The sequence below is a fragment of the Ochlerotatus camptorhynchus genome, unplaced genomic scaffold (assembly GCF_037179485.1).
Source record: "Ochlerotatus camptorhynchus isolate MF236.1 unplaced genomic scaffold, CSIRO-AGI_Acam_v1.1 ptg000082l, whole genome shotgun sequence".
NCBI classification, from domain to species: Eukaryota; Metazoa; Arthropoda; class Insecta; order Diptera; family Culicidae; genus Ochlerotatus; species Ochlerotatus camptorhynchus.
In genome coordinates, this window is record NW_027040572.1 from 4,189,979 (window position 1) to 4,211,877 (window position 21,899).

The following is a 21,899-nucleotide window of genomic DNA, read 5'->3' on the forward strand; positions in this document are numbered from 1 at the left end:
CTTTTCTGGCTCAAATCTAGGGGTTTCCATCAGTGGTGCAGCTCTAGTACTTTGAGAAGTTATCTGTTGACAACATTCCGACTCTCTTCAAATTTCTCTCATTTTTCTCCGAAAATGAGAGAGACCGCACCGCTTTTCCAGTCAGAAAAATGAACATCTGATTCACTGTCAGTGGCACGGACGAACGAACGAACGAAGACACGGCAGCAGCCTATCAAAATAATCAAAAAAAGTTGTGTGCGGCTGCCGAATTTAGTGTTCCACTCAACGAGGACAGTGATAAATTATTCACGGACGGTGGTGACCTTATCTCGCGAAGTATTGCAGTGGCCTTGTGTTGGACAGAACAGAAAATCAATCGTAAATTCGAGCAAGACGCGTCCCACCGCCCTTCGGCTCCCACCGTGCGTATTTGGTCGAAAAGTAGCGGGCACATCACTGTCCAGTTATATTTACGTGGTAACCTATTAGCGTTCCAAACTCGCCGAGCGGTCTCAAGGAAAACCGACCACGCACCATGATGCGACTGCTGGATAAAGTTCTCACTTTTATCAACTACTGGTGGTTCCGGTATCTGATGATTACGGAGCTGTACATGGTCGAGAGCTGGGAACGTGTGACGATCCGTAAGTAGTGGCAATAAGAATATGAGAACCCTTATAAGTTACACGGTTGTAAACATTAAACACAAGCCTTTCAGAAGAATGGAAATGGTCGTTCTAGGATTTTTTGCTTGTGGTTTACTGCAAAACGAAACATCGAACAGTAGCACGCCATAACGAGTGGGTTGAAAAGCCCGGCCTTTATTCATGAACTATTACCAGCTAGAGCCTTCCAAGAATATGGGAAATGAGTACATAACCAGAAACACCCTTTCCGATTTAGTTGAATCTTTTTTTTTTACTATTGAATACATTTTATTCTCATATCAAATACATTAGGATCTACCTTAATTTAGGTACCCCTGCTGCTACTAAAGCTACTAACTGCAGGATTCTTTCAATGTTTAATACCACGGTGTTAAAGTGTGGTTACAACAATGTTGTTACCTCTTAGCAGTTAACTGTCGCTGGAAGCATAATTTTCTCATAGAACGTGGGACAATTATGCGTCCACCGCCATTTAAGTACTTATGTATTAACCTACATGTTTTCCGTTATTCGGGACATAAATCCACTGTGGTCAGTAATTGATCAATTTTGGTACACTCATTTTCCTAGTTTAGTCAGGATGATTGTACGACTTTTCCCCGAAAACCAGTTCCTCGAAAGTTTTATCCCCGAAATACGATTCCCCGAATGAACCAGTTCCCCGAAAGGAACGTTTTCCCGAAAACTATTTCCCCGAAATAACTAGTTCCCCGAAAGATACAATTTACACTGTGCGATCTATTTAAATATGACCCTTGGGTTTGTTACAACTTATCTATATGAAATTGAGAAAAAATATCTTTGCTGAATATTGATAAACAGAACAAAGTCGTTCAACACCCTAGATAAAGTTTGTGGTTATGACTTGTTATGACATTTGGCGGTTTATCAAATTGATATCTGATTGTAATGAGCATAAAGACTGAGCTTTGATATAAAGAAGGGAAAATTGTGTCAGTTTCATCAAATCTTTCGCTGGTTAACTACTTGTATCGAACAATACCACAATACACATATCAATGTGTGTCGAATTAAAGTGGACTCTACACGACAGTTTGTATTGACAATAATCGTATTGTCAATGCATTTTATATTGACGTCAATACATCGGTATTGACAATATATCTGTTTCCCCATCATCAATATTATTAATATTAATATTAATATTATTAAAAGTATTGACAATATTTCTTACCGTGTGGGGTTCGCTTAAGACAATAGTTTGACTTTCGTTAAAACTACATGTAAAGGTCACACACTAAGATTATTTCACCGAAATCTGTGAAATTTTACCGAAATCTCAACAGCTGAACGTTCGGTAAACAGTTCGGTGATTTTTCACAGATTTCCTGTAATTTTTTACCGAATATTCTGAAATCGGTGTATGGTGTTTTCTTCTTGCTCCATACAATTTTGGATTCGGCCTATAAGGAGTCGCAAAGTGACTATAGCATGTATTGCATGGGGACGCATGGTATCTTTTATTTATTAGTATGGAGTTTTTTAACGTTCGTACCTATCCAACACACACACACACATACATTGTATGCAATTAGCTCCATGGAACATACCAAGTTATACGTCAAATAATCAACTAAGATAAAAAGAAGGAAAAATTCTTGCAACAAACAAAATTTTCCCTTCTTTGTATCACAGCTCGTTCTTTAACGTTGTGAAGAATAAATATCTTACTAATTTATAAAACTGATACCTAATCGTAATCAAATTAAAAAAACGAGCCGTTAGGGGCCATACATTAATTATGTCACGTGAAATGGATCATTTTAGATGGCTGAGTTTTGAACCCACCACAGCTTTCATTTGGCGCTACTGTATACGGACGAACCAATGTAAAATACTGTGGTAGCCACAGTACGGTGCTGTCAAAACCTCAGCATCTTCAATGATCCATTGAGGCAAAATTAATCAATCACAGATTTCTACACGTCCCTCCTTAGGGCGTGACATAATTTGTACATCACCCCTTATACAAAGAAGAAAAATCGTTGTTTGTTTCAAGAAATGTTCCTTCTTTGTAGCACAGCTCGTTTCTTAACGTATCGCATAATATCTACCCTAATAAAAATGTTATGGTTAATTTGCTTAACGACGTGTTCTGGGTATCATCCAAACCATTTGTGGAATAGTTCACACATTTGGGTTATCGTTCGTTTATGGTAATTTTTTATTAGGGTATCTAATTGGTTTTATCAAAGAGATATCCCGCATAAACAATAACCATAAGATGCGCCTAACCACCAATTCGGGATATCATCCCAATTTTATGTGGTATGGACGCACCATCTAAGATATCGTCAGTATATGGTACACGTTTATTAGGGATCATTTTCCTTTCTTTGTATCACGGCTCGTTCTTCAATTTTATTACAATGAGATATCGCTTTGATAAATTAGTAAGATATTTATTCTTCAAAACGTTAAAGAACGAGCTGTGATACAAAGAAGGGAAAATTTTGCTTGTCGCAAGAAATTTTCCTTCTTTGAATTATAGTTCATTCTTTGACGTATAATATGGTATGATCCATGGAGCTAATTGCATACAATGTGTGTGTTTGTTTGATAGGTACGACCGTTAAAAAAAAAAACTCCATACAAACAAAGAAAAGATATCATGCGTCCCCATGCCATACATATTAGTCACATGGCGACTCCTTATAGGGTGAATCTAAAATTGTATGGAGCACGAAGAAATCAATATGTGTTGAATAAAGACAAAAGTTTGACTTTTGTTAAAACTACATGGAAAGGCTGCTGAAATAGGATTACACCGATTTCAGGAGCTTGACCTTTACATTTTGTTTTAACGAAAGTCAAACTATTGTCTTTATTCGACGCACATTAATATGTTTATTGTGGTATTGTTCGATACAAGTAGTTAACCAGCGAAGATGCGCAGATTCGGGGAAATGGTACATTCGGGGAAATTATTTTCTGGGAACTGTGCCATTCGGGGAATTGTATTTCGGGGAAAAGTTACATTCGGGGCAATAACTTTCGGGGAAAGTGTTTTCGGGGGACTGGTTTTCGGGGAAAAGTCGTACAATCGTCAGGATGTCTACTACCTTAAAAATTGGAAATATTTACCTTTTACCTGAACAAAAAACCCTGGAATTCTCAAGGAATTTTGAATTTTCGAATAAAGCATCAACAATAGTTACAAATTAGGATTAAATATATTAAAGTACGCCAATGAAATTGTGGAGTGGATTTACCTTTAGTAACAACATACATTCTAAATTTTGAACTAGGTTCTTTAATTTTGAAAAAAAAATATCGGTTTTTACATATCATCTGAAGAGCTTCGTTTTCTGAGGACCAGAGTTGCCACATTTTTTCTAATTTAAATCTGTATTTTCATCGTAAATAATCTTTTTAATCTGTATCTGGCATACAAAAATCGGTAGAAAAATCTTTATTATGGTATTTGCGCGGGCCTAAATCTTGCTTGAGTTCATTCAAAGTTCAGAAAGAGTTGGTTCAAAGTTTAGAATCTTGAAAAGTGAAGCTTTCTGAAGAATGTCTCTTGTTAAAAGATCTTGAAATCCTAGAATCTTGATTTTCTATGTGATTTGTATCTTTTCTACAAGTCTAAAAAAATAATAAACTCAAGTCCCATTACCTAGATACAACCCTAGCATAAGATTTTGTATTACCATGGTAATACAATTTACATTACAATTTGTATTACCATCTTGCAAGATTACGAAAATCTTTATCTGGATATTTTTTCAACCCCTTGATACTTGATTCTATATACATGCCTAAATATACGCAGTATTTGTGGTCAGTAAATACCTGCAAAACCCTTTGGAATAATTCCATCTGTTCTGTATTCCACAAAGTACACCTCTGTTTGATCAATTCAAGACCAACAATTGAAATGGCCTTAACTTCATTTTGTAAACAAACGCTATTTCAAAACTACGGATTGGGTGGATTCTACCCAAATTTGGGTAGTTTTGAAATAGCGTGTAGTGCCGAGATGAGTGAAAAGAACTTACTTTTGGGTACTTTTTTTCTTACCGTGTGGGAAGCTTTCGGAGGACCAATTCAAATGTCTCGTATTCGTCTGCAGGCTGAAAGCGGAAAGCGATGCGGAGGTCAGAACAATAGTCGCTATATTTATAGTCTGGCGGATAGAATTTCGATTTATTAAAAAGCGGAACCAATTCAATATATTGTAGACCAACAATTGGGCTCTTTAATTTTGAAAAATATATCGGTTCTTATATATCTTCTGAAAGAGCTTCGTTTTCTGAGCACAGCGATATTTTTTTCGAAGCCACACACTTTCATCTCGATTTTTTAATCAAGATTTAAAGCAAAATAATAACTTGACTGTTTGACACTAAACTGACAAACTGACAGCTCGCTCCCATACAAAGTGACACCGAGGGGCGCTAATAAGGTGATTTTTGCAAATGTGATCGTACTTATACTTGTACTTATACTTTAAAATAGTTCTAGTGTACCAAAATTGATGAAATTTTGGGTTTGGGTTCCATTTTTGATGCAGATTTAGATTATGCATTTACCTCAATACCCTTGAAGAACCCAATTGAAAAGGTACTACCAACTTTCATAAACAATACGTTGATTATTCTTTTCTCGCTAATCGAACGCAAATTACCAGCATCATCGGATAGGGGAAACTTTCCCCAACCCAACGATGGTGTTAGTTTGCGTAGGCGAGCCTTGAGTTACGAGAAAAGGGTTTCCGAAGTTTTGATCGCAATTCATTGGTACAAACAACGTAAATATTTACCTTTTTTGACAAAACCCAGGTAATCATGACGTTTGATTATTGAAAACAATATGAATGAAGAAAAGATACCAACTGCTGTCATGATTACCTGAGGTTTGTCAAATATTGTAAATATTTACATCGATTGTATCGAAGAATAGCTGATGTGCTCTTTTCTGTTGTTGGTCGTGATTTGCGCGATTGGTTCCACTATTTGACAGCTCAATTGGTTCGCGAGATTTTATATCCGCCAGACTATGAATATAGCGGCTATAGTCGGAACGAGAACCAGGTTGCTGAATAGAATCGAGGAACGGGATGACATCACGCTGGTCCAGATTTCGGACGAATGTCAACGGCTTCTGAACCTCAGGCACGACACGGCGATGATAGAAGCAGCGCGTCTTCGTCACCAGCAGTGCAAGCATTGAAGCGAAGGCAATTCGGTGGGAAGCATTACCGCTCAGGACGAGGATCGCCAGGTTCAAGATCCCCGAATCAGCGAGGTGCCGGTCCAGGAGCGCCTTGTTGGAACTACGGTGCCATGCACTATTCCAAGGACTGCCCCTTCATCAAAAATCGGTGCAAGGAATGTGGTCAGGAGGGCCACAAAAATGGGTCCAACGCTAGGTCCAACGCAAGAAAGGTAAAATGTCCAGGCAATCGGTGGTACTCGTCCAAACCGATGGTAACCAGAAGCGTGATGCGGCGGCGATGATGTAGTAGTAAGCGTGATTACCTCTCACCCTAGTAGTCAGCGCCGCCGGAATGTTCTGAGGCATAACTTCTCTGATCACGCCTTCCTTCGGAAGGGAAGAAAAACCGTTGGTCCCCGGTTCATGAGTTGATGGGTCGATAGGTAGGGTCCAGGTGTGCGAGCTGCCTCGCGTCGGTAGCATTGGTGCTCAGAGCACGGAAACAAGATCGATGGAAAACAAATCAAGGAAAAAAAAGCAACAGTCCAATCTGCTCGGACTGGACCTAAGAGAATTGTTTATCCTCGGGTCGGTGCCTGGATCAGTTATGCAATCAAATCAGCAGCTGTCATACATCGATCAGCTCCATTCAAGCAGCTTTTCCAGTGGTGTTCAGTATGTACCAGGATTGTGCTCGATGGCCAAGGTGAAGTTCACGTTAAGGGAAGGTAAATCCTCACTAACCAGCGTCTAGCTGAAAATCTCCTTAATAAAGACAACCAACCAGGGAAATCCTCAGTGTTCCGACCGAAAAGACCTGCTTGCGCCATGATCAGTACCGTCGACGCGGAGTTGGACCGGCTGGATCGTGCCAACATCATCGATTTCGGTGTCGATTTCTCGGAGTGGGCAGCTCGAATCGTCGTTGTTCGTAAAGGCCTGTACACAGCAAAAAAAAAATGTAATATCGATCAATGTAATTCAAGCTGATGTATGAAATAATGATGTAATAGCAAAAATCAGATACAATATTACATCAATGGATGTAATTTTGTTCGCAAAATCGATGTACATCGTACAACGTTGTATCAACAATCAATACGAAACTAACGATTTTAAATTGGCTCACTACTTAACGATTAACGATTAACGTACCCCATTCTAGTCGGAATTCTACTACTCCACAATGTTTGTTTTGATTCGCTATGAAAGTTTGACAGATAAAATTAGGGGTTCATGGATTTTCCTATATTTCGAGGGGTGCATCGATTAGCTTGGGACCGACGATAGTACCAGAGCTGAGCTAAAAAGTTGAGCACGTTATTTCGGAACCTTCTAGTCTTAGAGTTACCTCTATGGTTATATTACACAACCGATGGATTGACCTGGTTGCAGCAGTTTGGATGTAATATTCAACAAATTTTTTTTCTGTGTATAGAGATCGAAGCAAACCAGCGTGAGAAATGTATTTGACAAAATTTCACTTCGCTTGGAACTGTAAACAGATGCGGTCCAGTGCAATCGAATTTGTGGATCACATCTTTTTCGCTTAAGCCTAGTTTACAGATCGAGGTAAAATTTGAAGCACGCGAAAAATCATGAAATTTCACTAGCGAAAAAGGTTGTGAAAAAATGTTTGTGGAACATTTTCCAGTTTCCTTTTTTCGCAGTTTACAGTTCATGTGAAACGAAATTGATCAGTTGTGTGATGTGAAAATCTGATACGCTCTTTCTCGAAACGTCAACTTTTCGCTTAAAACCTGTATAGAGATCGAAGCGGAGCGAAAATCTCATACAAAATACTACATTTTTCACCAGCGTGAAAAACGCCATTAGCAAATATTTCGCTTCGCTTTGAACTGTAAACAGATACGATCCAGCGAAATCGAATTTTGTAGATCGCATCTTTTTCGCTTACGTTTACTTTTTTCACGCATGCAGCGCTCGCGAAAAGAACAGTAGCTAAGCGAAAAGTTGACGTTTAGAGAAAGAGCATATCTGTCAGATTTTCACTTCACCGGAGGTGTAAACTGATCGATTTCGTTTCACATGAACTGTAAACTGCGAAAAAAGGAAACTGGAAAATGTTCCACAAACACTTTTTCACAACCTTTTTCGCTAGCGAAATTTCATTAGTTTTCGCATGCTTCAAATTTCGTTTCGCTTCGATCTGTATACTAGGCTTTAGCTGCTACTCTTTTCGCGAGCACTGCATGCGTGAAAATGGTGTTAGTTTATGTAGGCGAGCCTTGAGTCACAACAAAACTGTTTCCGAAATTTTGTTCGCAATAGGTGATGTGCTCTTTTCTGTTGTTGGTCGTGATTTTCTCGATTGGTTCCGCTATTTGACATCTCAATTGACAAATCCAAGTTTCAATCGGCCACCGTGGCGCTGCAATCGCAGCGGTGATAAGTCCGAAATAATGTGTCAAACTGAATACATTTTTGAAATTTCAACCGAAAAACTATTATTTTGTATTTATTCTAGCGAGTTTCTGTGGGAGTCAAAACATGATCCGAGCAAAAAAGTAGTACTCGTAATAATGGTATATAATTCTGAATTTTATCGTGCTTTGTTTCGAAAATATCTTCCAAATAAACAAACATCATCCAGATCACCCGATTCGTCCACCGACTAAATCTATTGCCACTTAAAAATTAATTCCAGTCGGTGTATTAATCAGCAGATTAAATCGTTTTTCGTCTGGTGCTACACCGAGCAATCGGCCTATTTAATAGTTTTTCGTCGATGGATTTAGTCGGCCAACTTTGTCTGCTGTTTAATCGGCAGATGATTTCAAACCTTAACATGTTTTCTGTAATTTAACTGTCTTGAAGTAGCTTTGTATTTAGGAACAATGCATTACAAAATAATTTTATGCATTTTGTACTAGGTTCATCCATGCTGACAAGAAATTTGCATGAAGTTACATTGAAATTAAACAATTTTGCAAACAATCAATGAAATTGTCAAGGGCTGTCACAGACTTATCACCGTCGGTTAGTGCTTATTCCTGTCACCAGGCGCGCATGAGTTTAAGTTGGATTTCTCAATTGGTTCCCGAGATTCTATCCGCCAGACTATGAATATAGCGACTATAGTTTACACCTCCGGTAAAGAGAAAATCTGACAGATACGCCCTTTCTCGAAACGTCAACTTTTTGCTTAGCTGCTGCTCTTGTCGCGAGCGCTGCATGAGCGAAAAAAAATAAACGTAAGCGAAAAAGATGCGATCCACAAAATTAGATTTCGCTGGATCGTATCTGTTTACAGTTCTTTACTTCAGTAAAAAAAACCTGTTTAAAATACTGAATTGCCAAGGCAGGAACAATGTAAAAACAATAAGATATATATCATAACAATTAAGGCTGGTAAGTTACTGTAGTAACTGGAGCACCTAGGTTAAAATGAAATGTAATTTATTTTGAATTTGGAACAAATAAAGAGTTAAAAAAATATACACACACACATCGAGGTCTCTATCGGTACAATCGACTTCCACCGGGAGTTAAGGCAGCACCCGGAGCGTTTCAGCGAAACGAGGGATGCTTCGATTGCTAAACAATGCTTCGGAATGGGCATGATAGATGGTGCTAGAGTGTATGCAAAATACGCTTGACGATATTTTTTGAAGATTTTTCTTTTAATAGTTATGTCTGTTTGTCTGTGGGAGTTAATCTAATTATTCCTTCTTGCAGGAAAAAATCTCAGAAATCGAATGGAACTGGTTTCATCTTGCGCAGAGATTTTTTCATACAACTCCGAATTTTGTATAATTGTACTCATCAAAACATTTAACAACAACGATAAAAAACTACCCCATTGAAATTTGAAATGTTTTCAGAATAAATTCTTTAAGGCTCATCCAAACTTGAGGAGTTTGCGTTTTTTTCAGATGGATAGGTACACAATCTGGTCAGAAAGCATTTTTCAGTTTCATACGTTTTATGAGAGTTATTATAATAGTATGTTCAAACAACAGAGTTATAACATGTTATAGCACTATCTTCATGGTGGTTTCTGAATTGCAATTATTTGACAACCGTTATAACCAGTAGCATCGCTCTAACCTCAATCTACCTGCTCAACAACTCTCAAAACGTAAACAAATAAAACAATATTGGTTCCAATGAATGCAAATCTGTGAAACTAGAAGACCCTGAGCGTTTTGAAATTGATTTGAATGTAAACATGACCCTAAATAACGTTTTCAAAGTTGTTGAACAGGTAAAAAGTGAGAACAGTAGTTTTTGTTTCGAAGTTTTTGGCATTGCTGAAAATGGTGTGAACATTTTGTGGTGGAACAAAGCCCTCCCCTTGGCTAGTTTTTGCACCTTGCTGTTGGTGGGCGGGCTTAATTTCATGCTAGTGGAGTGTTGGAGACGGTGGGTTTATGGTCGGCGTTGCTGGCTCATGCCGCGATAGAATGGCGTCATGGGCAGGCAATGGAGATTACTGAGCTTCCCCTCTCTGATAAACCACTGCATGAGAGAACCAAAGATCTAGTCTAGCAGTGATAGTATCACACTTGTTACTCCTTTAATTGAGAGCCGCGTTGTAGTACGCTTACGTATAGGCACTGACGTTGGGTGTGATACTGGCGGGTTTTGCCGCAAATCACTCTTATTTTATTTATTTTTACGCAGATAGATTCATTTGGGTTTGCAAGGGAATTATACTATTGAAATATTTCAGAAAGTGCCCAACAGTGCTCCTTCTATTTGCGTGACAAGCTTTCATTGTTGTTTTCATTGAATTATTACTCAGGAAACAATGTTAAACATCATTTTTGTACATGGTATTGTAACTAATCTTATATGTGCTTCATTTTGATTTGGGATAAGTGTTTGAACTATGGCTCGGGATTTCCACTGTGGTGTGCTTCTATTGTGACATACCCATATGTATTTCTGTGGTGCCACATAGTGGAAGCGTGAGAGCGTAGTTGGAACATTTACCCTATACAATATACAATTTAAAATTAGCTTGGAAACTAACTTCAAAGTGAAGCATTTTAGCAACAATCAATACGAAACTAACGATTTTAAATTGGTTCACCACTTTAGTAGCCTATTGGTCCCAAGCAAACGATTAACGTACCCTATTCTAGTTGAAATTCTATTACTACACTATGTTTGTTTTGATTCGCTATGAAAGTTTGACAGATAACATCAGGGGTGTGTGGATTCATGCAGAACATGCAGGGGTGAGTGAAATAGCTTGGGACTGCTTGGGACCGTTGTTCTGGTACTGAGTGAGCCAAAAATAATAATGATTTTCTTCGGGACAAAGTGGTCTTAGAGTTACCTCTATGATTTTAGTCATTTGAAGGTGTCACCTGGGACGAACAAAGATATAATTAATATATGTAAAAGCCAGAAGTACTTGAAACACGTTAAATTGTAGTTTAAAAGCATGCACACAAAATCACGGCCTCCCTGTTCGGTAATTTTTTACTGGGTTTTTGAACAGCTGAAAAAGTCAGTAAACTTAAAAAAATTGTAAAAAATTGTATAAGAGTGATTTTTTCTTGAAATTTATACAGACTGTGTTCTTATTACATTTATTTGATGATAAAAATAAAATATGTTAAAATTGTTCGTTGCATTACGTGTGACCGTTATTTTCAGTTTACTGACTTTTTCAGCTGTTTGAAAACCCAGTAAAAAATTACTGACCCCAGTAAAATAATCTCTGTGTGTGGGTTATGATTGTGTAGGTAGATTAGAGATTTCAGTTATTTATTAAATAAACTTCAATTATAGAATTCAGAAAGTTAATTAACATAAGACATAGGACGCGGGGGGTCCGCTTAGGGAGGCGACTAGCCTATGAAGTTGTATAATAAATCTTCCTATTTAGTGTATTTGTTAATTACAGACAATGTCAATAGCGAAAGTCATATCTTCAACCAGGCGCTTACGAACAAGTGAAGTTTTAGAAAAGATGTGTTAAATATGTTGATAGGTTTGAAATAAGAATTAGGATTGTTGTGCTTTAGTTTTCGGTAAGGTATGATGTGTCAACAAAGCCCTTTTGAGCAAATTTTCAAACATCAAATTGATTGAGTGATTTATTGAAAGACATTGCGTTGCGAAAATTGACAAGTCATACATCTAACATAGTAGTAGTAGCAGTGTCGCATAATCTTATCACAATTGCTGCAAATAATGCTTGAGGGGCCAGCAGGGCTGAATACGGATCAAAACTAACATAACTACTAACACTAAAATGATCCCGGAACTAACACTTATCCATTGCACTTTTAGTTATTTATTAGTTTTATTTTTCTACTAAGTCATCTATGCTTCTTTCTATTGTTTGGATCAAGTACAACTAATACTAATCTACCTTTATGTATGTTTTACTCCCTTTTAACCCATTATCTTTATGAATGGCGAATCATATGACGTGAGACACGTACAAGCTGGAACTCAAAGAATTACTTCGAACAGGATGTCAAACAAATTCAGGACCAATCCAAATGAGACCAGAAACCAACAAGGCATCGGGGAGTTATATATTCTGGGAGAGGTATTTGATAAATAATCAAAAAGTGGTAAGTTAAAATCATAGTGGAGCCAAGGATCATGAGAGGTAATTGTCAATAATTCATTAATTAGTAGAAATCTCGATAACTTTTTCAAGGGAGCGTATCGGCTTTTGTAGGCGGTGCGTTTGGTCGTTGATTTGGCTTAACTGGTGGCTCGCCCACGCGGGCTGGTACTATCATCAGATAGGGGAAATTTTCATCTACCTGCTGGTGGTGTTGATAAGCATGTGCGAGCTGCCGGTTGCGCCGGATCGACGATCGGATGCATTGTTTGCAGGAGCTGGTGCTTCCCTTTGAAAAAGTAATCGAGAAATAACCATATTATCCTGTAATTGATATTACTATTTTTATATATCAATGAAATTAGTCATGACAGAGTAACAGATGGGGAAGGACAATAGACACAAGTTGACACAATAAACAAGACAAGTGGGGGTTAATACACAAGACAAAATGACAAAATAAGTGACGACAGAAGACAAGACTGGGACAAAATCAAACTTGAAAAAAAAAAAGAATGCGCAATTATATTATTAAAACTATTTGGATCAGCACAAAAACAACAGTGACCAAACGGGCACCATAGCCTAGGAACGTCTGTGTGTTGATTTAAAATAGAGGCTCATAGAAACAAAATTTATCAATAAAAGGGGTCCGGTGTAGAGTTTAAGCAAGTGCTGCTACTGGATCACTACAAAAAAAAAAAAAAAAAAAACATTTTGTGGTGGAACAAAATTTTTTTGCTGAGAGTCGAATTGGGGGCAAAATGTGCAATATCTAAATTCACTTAAATTTGGCACACACATATTAGTGACAGATTAAATCTTCCGGGCGACAACTAGTGAAACTACTGTCACAGACAAACAGACGTATATCTTTCTCCTCAATCGTCGTACATGCATTTAACGTTCAATTTAAATACTATTAGTTGCGCGAATCTCCCACCACAGCACTGGCATCGGATTACTTTGACGTTTCTATACATTCTATCGAACTTGTATGCAACATTGTTTGAGACATGGAAAGCAAGATTTTTCTGCGAATAACTCACGAGGTGTTGCTATACTTCCGTGACGATTTATTTAAGGCAAATTTATTTAAAGAGTTTCGTCTGTTTGTCTGTGGTACTGTATTAGTATTAAATGCCATCAACTAACCAACTTTCTTTCTTCCCCTTACAGACGTATTCCTGTTTAGCTTGTTCATGCTCCAGTGGTACTTCAACTGCAAGGTTGTCCTCCCGTTTACCGGCAGCATACTGGGGATCCTACCGATTGACCAACAGCTGGCTGCCTATCGATCGTAGATTCTTCGGCAATCTCCCACTTCTCCACGTGGTGGCCCCTCATCGGAACAAAAATATCAATACCTGAGTGAAAAGAGAAGTATTCCACGTTCAAGCAATTGTTTTTACCAGTAAGTTTCTTATGTTCCGGTTGCATCATCGAGAAGGGTTTTCTCACAGAGCAATTAAGATAATCTCTTATTCTAAAAAAAAACATGTAATATGGTAACATTAAGCAACAACAACCAAAATCGAGGAAACCGCATGCTTTGAAAAGATAACCGTGAATCTGAATTAGGACGATGAAAGTCCTCTTCTCCACTATAGAAGGCAGCAGTATAATTTATCACTTATTATTGACAAAGATTATACGTGTGTATGTCTACTGCAAGTAGTGAATCATAAACCCACTTAGGCAAGCAAAAATCTGTCACATTTTATAGATGTTTAAAAAGAGTTGTACGATGATAAAAGCGTGTGCTAGCTATATAGCGACATGCAACGAGTGACGACGTGGCTGCATGCGTAATCTATTAATAAGTTATACACACAAACAATACAATTGCAATTGATCAAATAAACCACTTCCGAGTGAGCAACTCTCGATGAGTCTCACTTGGTCCTGTATCTATTGAACAACTGTGCGTTTGACGAGTCACGTTGTGGGTATCACATATTGGCTCAAGTGGGTAGGTACCTGATGTTATCGATTAAGCGTGTTCAGTGCATGGTATGGGCACAGGTGATACGAATAATTCCCAAGAAGCTACTGATATTGACTTTAAGGTGTCACTAATAATGGCTAGCGAGAGTAGCGTTATCAGTAAGTATGATTTATAGAAGATTTCGATTTGGCTTTACTAGGCGCCAAGCTGTCTTTAATGGATATTAGAGTGATGCAAAATTTGATAATTTTCGATCCACAGTGCATTAACGGATTTAAATCGGGTCATCATGATTAAATTTGAGCTTGTTTGGTTAGAAACTGATTGTGCACAAAGCATTTGAAGTTTGTATGGGAATTACTATGGGAAATCCAAACTTTTTGTTCTTTGCCTTCTAGAAGATCTTCTATCGATTCGGGTGATACTGTTCTAATGCAACTTTACACGACCTTCAATCCAAAGCAGTATATAGTTATCTCACGATCTGGCCCTCGTGTAACAGTTGAAGACCCTCATAACGGAAAATCGTATAGCATCTTAAGAAGGCTGTTGAGCTTGAGGCTGAACCAAATAAAGCATTCGATGGCAACTGTCAAGATCAGGCGCAGTGCAGGCATCATCAGAAGATTCTTTTGGCTTTGACTCAGAAGAAGTTACTGAAGTTAAAAGTTAGTTATCAAGCCGACAGCGAAGATCAACGAATAAACCGGCCCAACTCAAACGATTACTACACTGAGGCAAATAGACTTACGAATTTCATAAGGCTCGACTTATGAACATAAGTCACACATATGAATTTCATAAGTATGACTTATAAAAGTTTTTCGTCTAACATGAGGTAGCTCTTCTACGCCATTAGCCATTCCATTTTCCCAAACGTTGAAAGACGAGTGGTCCAAACACAGGACCCGTAATATCAACGGCCATAGTTCGGTTCCAGTCTGCTCAGTTTTATTATTTTTCATTGGGAAAATTTTTGAAATTCATATCGATTTCTTGGGCTAAAATTCATAAGTGATTCTTATGGAATTCGTATTTTCTTTGCCGCAGTGTACATGTCACTTCTTAAATTTAAAGTGTGGTGCCGAGTGCGGCCCTGTCGGCTCTTAAAAAAAAATATCGCCCTATTTCAAAACTTTGAATTGAATGTTTGTTTGTTTTAGAATAAAATTTGTAAACCAATAATTTTGTAATCCTAATAAAGATAAATCAATCAATCAATCAATTTTGTAATGCTAATCAAAAATCAATCCCTTAGTCCTACGTCAATAATGCGGTCGTGCTTGGGACACAACATTAGACTTTTTAAGCAGACCGAACGCCATTGGACCGAACGCAAACAATCGGGTTGTTTCTTTCTGTAAATATCCACAAGCCTTTTTAAGATTGGTATATTTGATGAAGGTATGTATATTTCTTATGCAGTATTACGCGCGGTGAAACAACATTCAGTATGACAAGAAAAGAAATAGTGAATTCACGGACAGCAGGTGCGTATTTAGTAATTTAGCGCTTCTTGGTTAGAGTTCAACTAACACATCCAGTCTCGATGCGTTTCTGAGTATCTCCAACTCGTTCTATCTCTTAGCAGATCTCACTATCTCACTAACGGTTAGGTATAATTATTATAGTTTACACTAGTTTCTCTAAATTTAATCGTAATTGAGTCGACCTTCGAATTGCGCAGTATACGATGCTCACTAAATTCTAGAACTTCAAAAGAAAACTAACCGACAGGAGGAACATAAAACTGAAACGGCACAACGAAAAAAAAAAAGGTTGAGTTCCATGTTTGCTACGTACCGTAAATTCATCAAGGGGTTATGCAATATAATAGAGAGAGAGATTAGTATAGCTTCAGTTAATCCTGGCCGAGTCTGGTTCGCTTGGAACTTCCCGGCGTTGGTTCGTCGCCTTCCCCCGGAGACGCTGTAGAACTGGAAGCCACCGGAACGTTATGATCTTCTGCGTTTGCCAGAACCCGTTTCAGTATAATTGTCGCCGACCGAGGTTGGATATTACGAGCAGCAACCGCCCGACTTGTCGTCTTGGATGACGATGCCGACGGTCCGGAAGCCAGCTCCGAACTCGAGGGCACCCCGAAGGCGAGCTGATTTATGTTGGCAATCAGTTCGCGGTTTTTGGTTTCCGACTCCTCGAGACGACGGCGAAGATCTTTGATTTCGACGCAGTTGCGCATGATTTGCGTACGCATTTGCTTCATCAGAGTCTTCGAGCTTTGCATGGCCCCAACCAGCTTGTTGATGGTGAGCCTCATCTTGCGGGATTTGTTGGTAATCCGGGCAATCGAAGCATTGTTGATTCGACTTGCACTGCAAGCCGATGAGCTTTGGTGACAGTATAGCTGCTGCGGGGAAGCTTTATGCGGTGAAATTGGAGTCAATGTGGGGAGAATCAATTTTTCCCCGTTTACATCACAGGGCAGTACAACCTCGTTCTGGATGAATCCGGGAGTGGGAAACGGGAGGTGGCTTCCACTCGGGTGGTGCACTCCCATGATTCGCTTCAGTCTGTGAGCAATATTCTCGTCGAAATGTTCGATCGCCATCGAAGAAATGTCCCTCAGTTCCTGCAAAACCTCGTGAGCTCTCAACGGCTTCGAAGTGCTCTCGATCAACTTCAGTATGTTGAACACCTCGTCTATCACCTTCCCCGGAATGAAGCAGCACAGATCCTTATCAATGTACTTGGAATATGTCATCGATAACATTGAAATCCTCGTCTCGATACAGGTCAGTATGTCCGAATGTTTCGCTAGCGGGTGATTCCTTCGCTCCGACTCCCGTCTCGGCAGCTGCGACTTGATGGCCTTCAGGTTGGCATTGTGCCTTTTGATCATCTTCATGAAACCTCGATTCAGCAACGATTGGCAAACGCGGTCGATCTTTTTGCAAATCTAAAAAGAATCATAAACATCGGATTGGATTAGAAGCTGGGTAGTGTTTAAAAAAGAACCTGACCCACAATTCGCTTTTTGGCAATTTCGTCGTAGCTGAGGAACTCGAAGAACTGCTCGATCATACAGTCCGGAAGGTCAAGGAAATTTATCCCCCGCGGGATTTCTTCGCTGGTGAACATTACGGTGGTCCGCTTACAGGATGTTTTCCGGATGGTTTTGGCTCCAAAAAATGCGAAAAATAGTTCAAACTTTTTCCTTGGCTGTGGATACAAAACGTACGACCAGCCAAGAGGAGAAAACGCGAGAAAAAACAAAACGTTAATCCTTTTTTTTTTTTGTTCTCTTGTGACACTGACAGACGACACAAGAAGCAGGAACAAAGGAACAGGTGAAAAATTGAGCAACAGTGCGGTACTAGATTAGTTCGAGATGGGTCATTGAAATTCATAACAACTTAAGTCCATCGGTTTGAATGATGCAACCAAACTAAATAGATTAAAAGTTACGCTAAATCGCAAATCTCCTGACCGACGCATAGCTCGGTATAAAAAGAGAAAATACAAGCTTATCATAAAAATGCTTTATCCGGCCAAATGTATAAAATGCGAATATAAGAATTTTTAAAGGAAATTTATTTTGGGAATAGCTTTTTTGTTATTCCGGCGTGCTTCTTGATTCTTAACATTTAATTCAACCACAAATTGGGTTCTCTAGGGGTATTGAGGCTATTGAATATTCGTAATCTGCATGTCAAATAGAACCGATATCCTTAATTTTATCAATTTTTGAGCACTGGATCTATTTTAAATAAATGTGTTTGAATTAGCAAATATCAACATCTTAGCGCCCCTCGGTTGTACCAACAATCAATACGAAACTAACGATTTTAAATTGGCTCACCACTTTAGTAGCCTATTGGTCCCAAGCAAACGATTAACGTACCCTATTCTAGTTGAAATTCTATTACTACACTATGTTTGTTTTGATTCGCTATGAAAGTTTGACAGATAACATCAGGGGTGTGTGGATTCATGCAGAACATGCAGGGGTGAGTGAAATAGCTTGGGACTGCTTGGGACCGTTGTTCTGGTACTGAGTGAGCCAAAAATAATAATGATTTTCTTCGGGACCCAGTGGTCTTAGAGTTACCTCTATGGTTGTACCAACAATCAATACGAAACTAACGATTTTAAATTGGCTCACCACTTTAGTAGCCTATTGGTCCCAAGCAAACGATTAACGTACCCTATTCTAGTTGAAATTCTATTACTACACTATGTTTGTTTTGATTCGCTATGAAAGTTTGACAGATAACATCAGGGGTGTGTGGATTCATGCAGAACATGTAGGGGTGAGTGAAATAGCTTGAAACTTCTTGGGACCGTTGTTCTGGTACTGAGTGAGCCAAAAATAATAATGATGTTCTTCGGGACCCAGTGGTCTTAGAGTTACCTCTATGGTTGTATCAACAATCAATACGAAACTAACGATTTTAAATTGGCTCACCACTTTAGTAGCCTATTGGTCCCAAGCAAACGATTAACGTACCCTATTCTAGTTGAAATTCTATTACTACACTATGTTTGTTTTGATTCGCTATGAAAGTTTGACAGATAACATCAGGGGTGTGTGGATTCATGCAGAACATGCAGGGGTGAGTGAAATAGCTTGGGACTGCTTGGGACCGTTGTTCTGGTACTGAGTGAGCCAAAAATAATAATGATTTTCTTCGGGACCCAGTCAACAACAATCAATACGAAACTAACGATTTTAAATTGGCTCACTACTTGACTAACCTATTGGTCCCAAGCAAACGGTTAACGTATCCCGTTCTAGTCGAAATTCTATCCAGCTTTCCATGCTCGGTAATGGCGGCCTGTTTGTATGAATAAATGTATCCTTCACTGTGCTTTTTGACACTAACTTGAGGGCGTATGTTGTTCTATTTTCTTCTGTTCCTGGGAGAGGGAAAGGGAAGGGGTTGAAATTCGAACATCCAGATAGTGTCAAAAAGCACAGTGAAGGATACATTTATTCATACACACAAAGAAAAGTCGTTTATAAAATTTAAAAAAACCATTGGTAGATTTAAAAGTTTGCATTGGTTCTTTTTGGTAGAAAGCGGTTAGCTTTCAAAATAAAAGTCAACCAACCGTCAATTCAAAAGTTGTCCACTCGATACTTTTAAAAGTTCAAATTTTCAAAATGAATTGTAGAACTGTCAAATGAAAAATATACTAGTGTTGAAATTAATGGTGGATTATTCTTGACTTGAAAATGTGGCATAGTTAAAATTAAATGGGCATTTTGAATTTAAACTAAAATATTAAAAAAAATATTTATTTGGCAAAAAAAAATATTTTGGTTTTAATTTTAGTGGATAAATATTATATTATATATATATATATATATATATATATATATATATATATATATATATATATATATTATTTTTCAATAGGATAAGATCCATTTTTTTTACATTGTTATTGTTATCTTTGTTTATGTTTACGTTATTGCGTCTTGGAGCTATTCTCGCATTGAGTAAACCTGCTACAGTAACAGGTACATGGTGATGTCACATTGCAGCATTGTCAGCAGCGTCATTGTTTACCGGTGGAGATTTTACGGCAGTGGATAGCGGAAGGAAGGTATCAAATTAGACCGTTTTCGGTGAGGGTTTCTGTGGAATATTAATTAAATATTGTTATATACCTTTAACATCTACTGTTGTAGTAGTCGTCGAACACTCACTTTCATTCCTAGCCATCTCGTCCGCTCGCAGATGACTATTGTTTCGGTTTATCTGAAATTAATAAAAATCTCTAATTAAACTCTACTATTGTTCTTAAATTTGATCGCTTACCTGATGCGATTATTATTTTCCATGGAGGAAAATTATTGTCATTCCCCACTTTTCCTCGCTCTTCGTGACTCATCTGACGTCAAGCCAAATTAAGCGGCAAAACGAGGTCCAGTGCTGCCAAAAACTTTACCTAGAAAATGTATTTTTGACAGTTGAACAACTTTCATTTAAAAAAAATGCACTTTTAAAATTACAAGTCGAACCTGAAAGAAACACTTTCAAACCAAAAAATTAACTTTTATTTTGAATATTTTCGTTGTTAAAATTACGAAATTTAGGAAACTTTTAATTTGAAATGGCATTATTTTTATTAAAACATTTTTTTGTTTTTTGTGTGTACAAACAGGCCGCCATTACCGAGCATGGAAAGCTGGATAGTACCAACAATCAATACGAAACTAACGATTTTAAATTGGCTCACCACTTTAGTAGCCTATTGGTCCCAAGCAAACGATTAACGTACCCTATTCTAGTTGAAATTCTATTACTACACTATGTTTGTTTTGATTCGCTATGAAAGTTTGACAGATAACATCAGGGGTGTGTGGATTCATGCAGAACATGCAGGGGTGAGTTTAATAGCTTGGGACTGCTTGGGACCGTTGTTCTGGTACTGAGTGAGCCAAAAATAATAATGATTTTCTTCGGGACCCAGTGGTCTTAGAGTTACCTCTATGATAGTACCGTATTAGAGTTACCTATATGGCCTATATGGTCATCGTTTTTATGTTCAGTATTTTATTTACTTTGTTTACATATCTGCATTCGCCCTATTCAGATAACACTTCTGAAATTTGTGAGTTTGACAGAACCACCAGCACCAAATTTTCGGAGTACACTGGAAATGTACTGGACTTGTCAAGTTGCCCCCGGGTTGATGGTCATAAATCCATTTAAAATAATTAGTTTCGTATTGATTGTTGACTCAAATTTGAGATGGATTTTTCGGCCGTCAACGACAAACAGATTTAGCTTCAGATTTAGCTCAGTGTATTTCAATCTAGTACCACTCATATGAAAAAAAATCAGCGGAGGATCGGTGGGAAGACTAGAGTCGGTGTATAATGCACGGTAATTCTAGAATACTCCTTTTATGACTATGTTTTACACAAATGTGTAAAAAGTATTCCCGCTGAGAAAAGAAAATTTACGCCGCGCTCGACGCCGTGACATGCCGCCATTTTCCAAACAGCTTTCATTGGAAAAGCAGTGTTTTAATTCAGTTCCCGGATTATATTTGTGGAAGTGTCAGCGGAAAATGGAGGAACTATCAAAAACTTTAGAACAGGACGTATTCACGACACTGGCAGGTAATTAAAGCATTTACTTTTATGGTCAAGCAAATTTTAACCAAATAAAAAAGGTCTCCCCTGCCCTGTGGCCGGATGCAATTTACGCATATCAGGTTGTGTGCAACAATTGAGAACACACATTAAAAAATACCACAAGATGAAGACCAGCTCAAAGAATGCAGTTCCTTTTCGGTGTGGCGATTGTGGTACTATTTTTACGTGCTTCAAACGGCCCAAAGATCACATAGTGAACCACCATCAGCCCCTCACACCGCCAAAATTGGAGTTCACTAATCCTCCGGAAGCGATGGAAACGGAAACTGAAGACGTAGTGGTTTCCCTGCCTAAGGAAGGAATAACGAATCCTCATTATTTTACGGAATCCATTTCACGAGAAGGGCTGATGGGAATCGCTTCAGCTTTCATCACTGCAGTTCGATCTGATGTTTCACTTACTGAAACCAAAATCAAGTTATTTATGGAACA

General features: G+C 38.3%; 2 protein-coding genes across 2 annotated transcripts; one reads left to right on the forward strand and one right to left on the reverse strand.

Moving 5' to 3' along the window:
- The first annotated feature begins 182 nt into the window (after window positions 1-182).
- ghi (ghiberti) lies at window positions 183-14,143 on the forward strand. The gene is made up of 2 exons (XM_065218034.1): window positions 183-626; window positions 13,567-14,143. The coding sequence occupies exons 1-2, from the start codon at window positions 518-520 to the stop codon at window positions 13,689-13,691; spliced, it is 234 nt and encodes a 77-aa protein (XP_065074106.1). The 5' UTR covers window positions 183-517; the 3' UTR covers window positions 13,692-14,143.
- Window positions 14,144-15,744: 1,601 nt separating this feature from the next.
- Window positions 15,745-17,551, reverse strand: pall (pallbearer). The gene is made up of 2 exons (XM_065217951.1): window positions 17,321-17,551; window positions 15,745-17,252 (listed from the first exon to the last, which is right to left on the reverse strand). Exons 1-2 carry the CDS (start codon window positions 17,432-17,434, stop codon window positions 16,197-16,199), a joined length of 1,170 nt encoding a protein of 389 aa, XP_065074023.1. The 5' UTR covers window positions 17,435-17,551; the 3' UTR covers window positions 15,745-16,196.
- Between the last annotated feature and the right edge of the window lie 4,348 nt (window positions 17,552-21,899).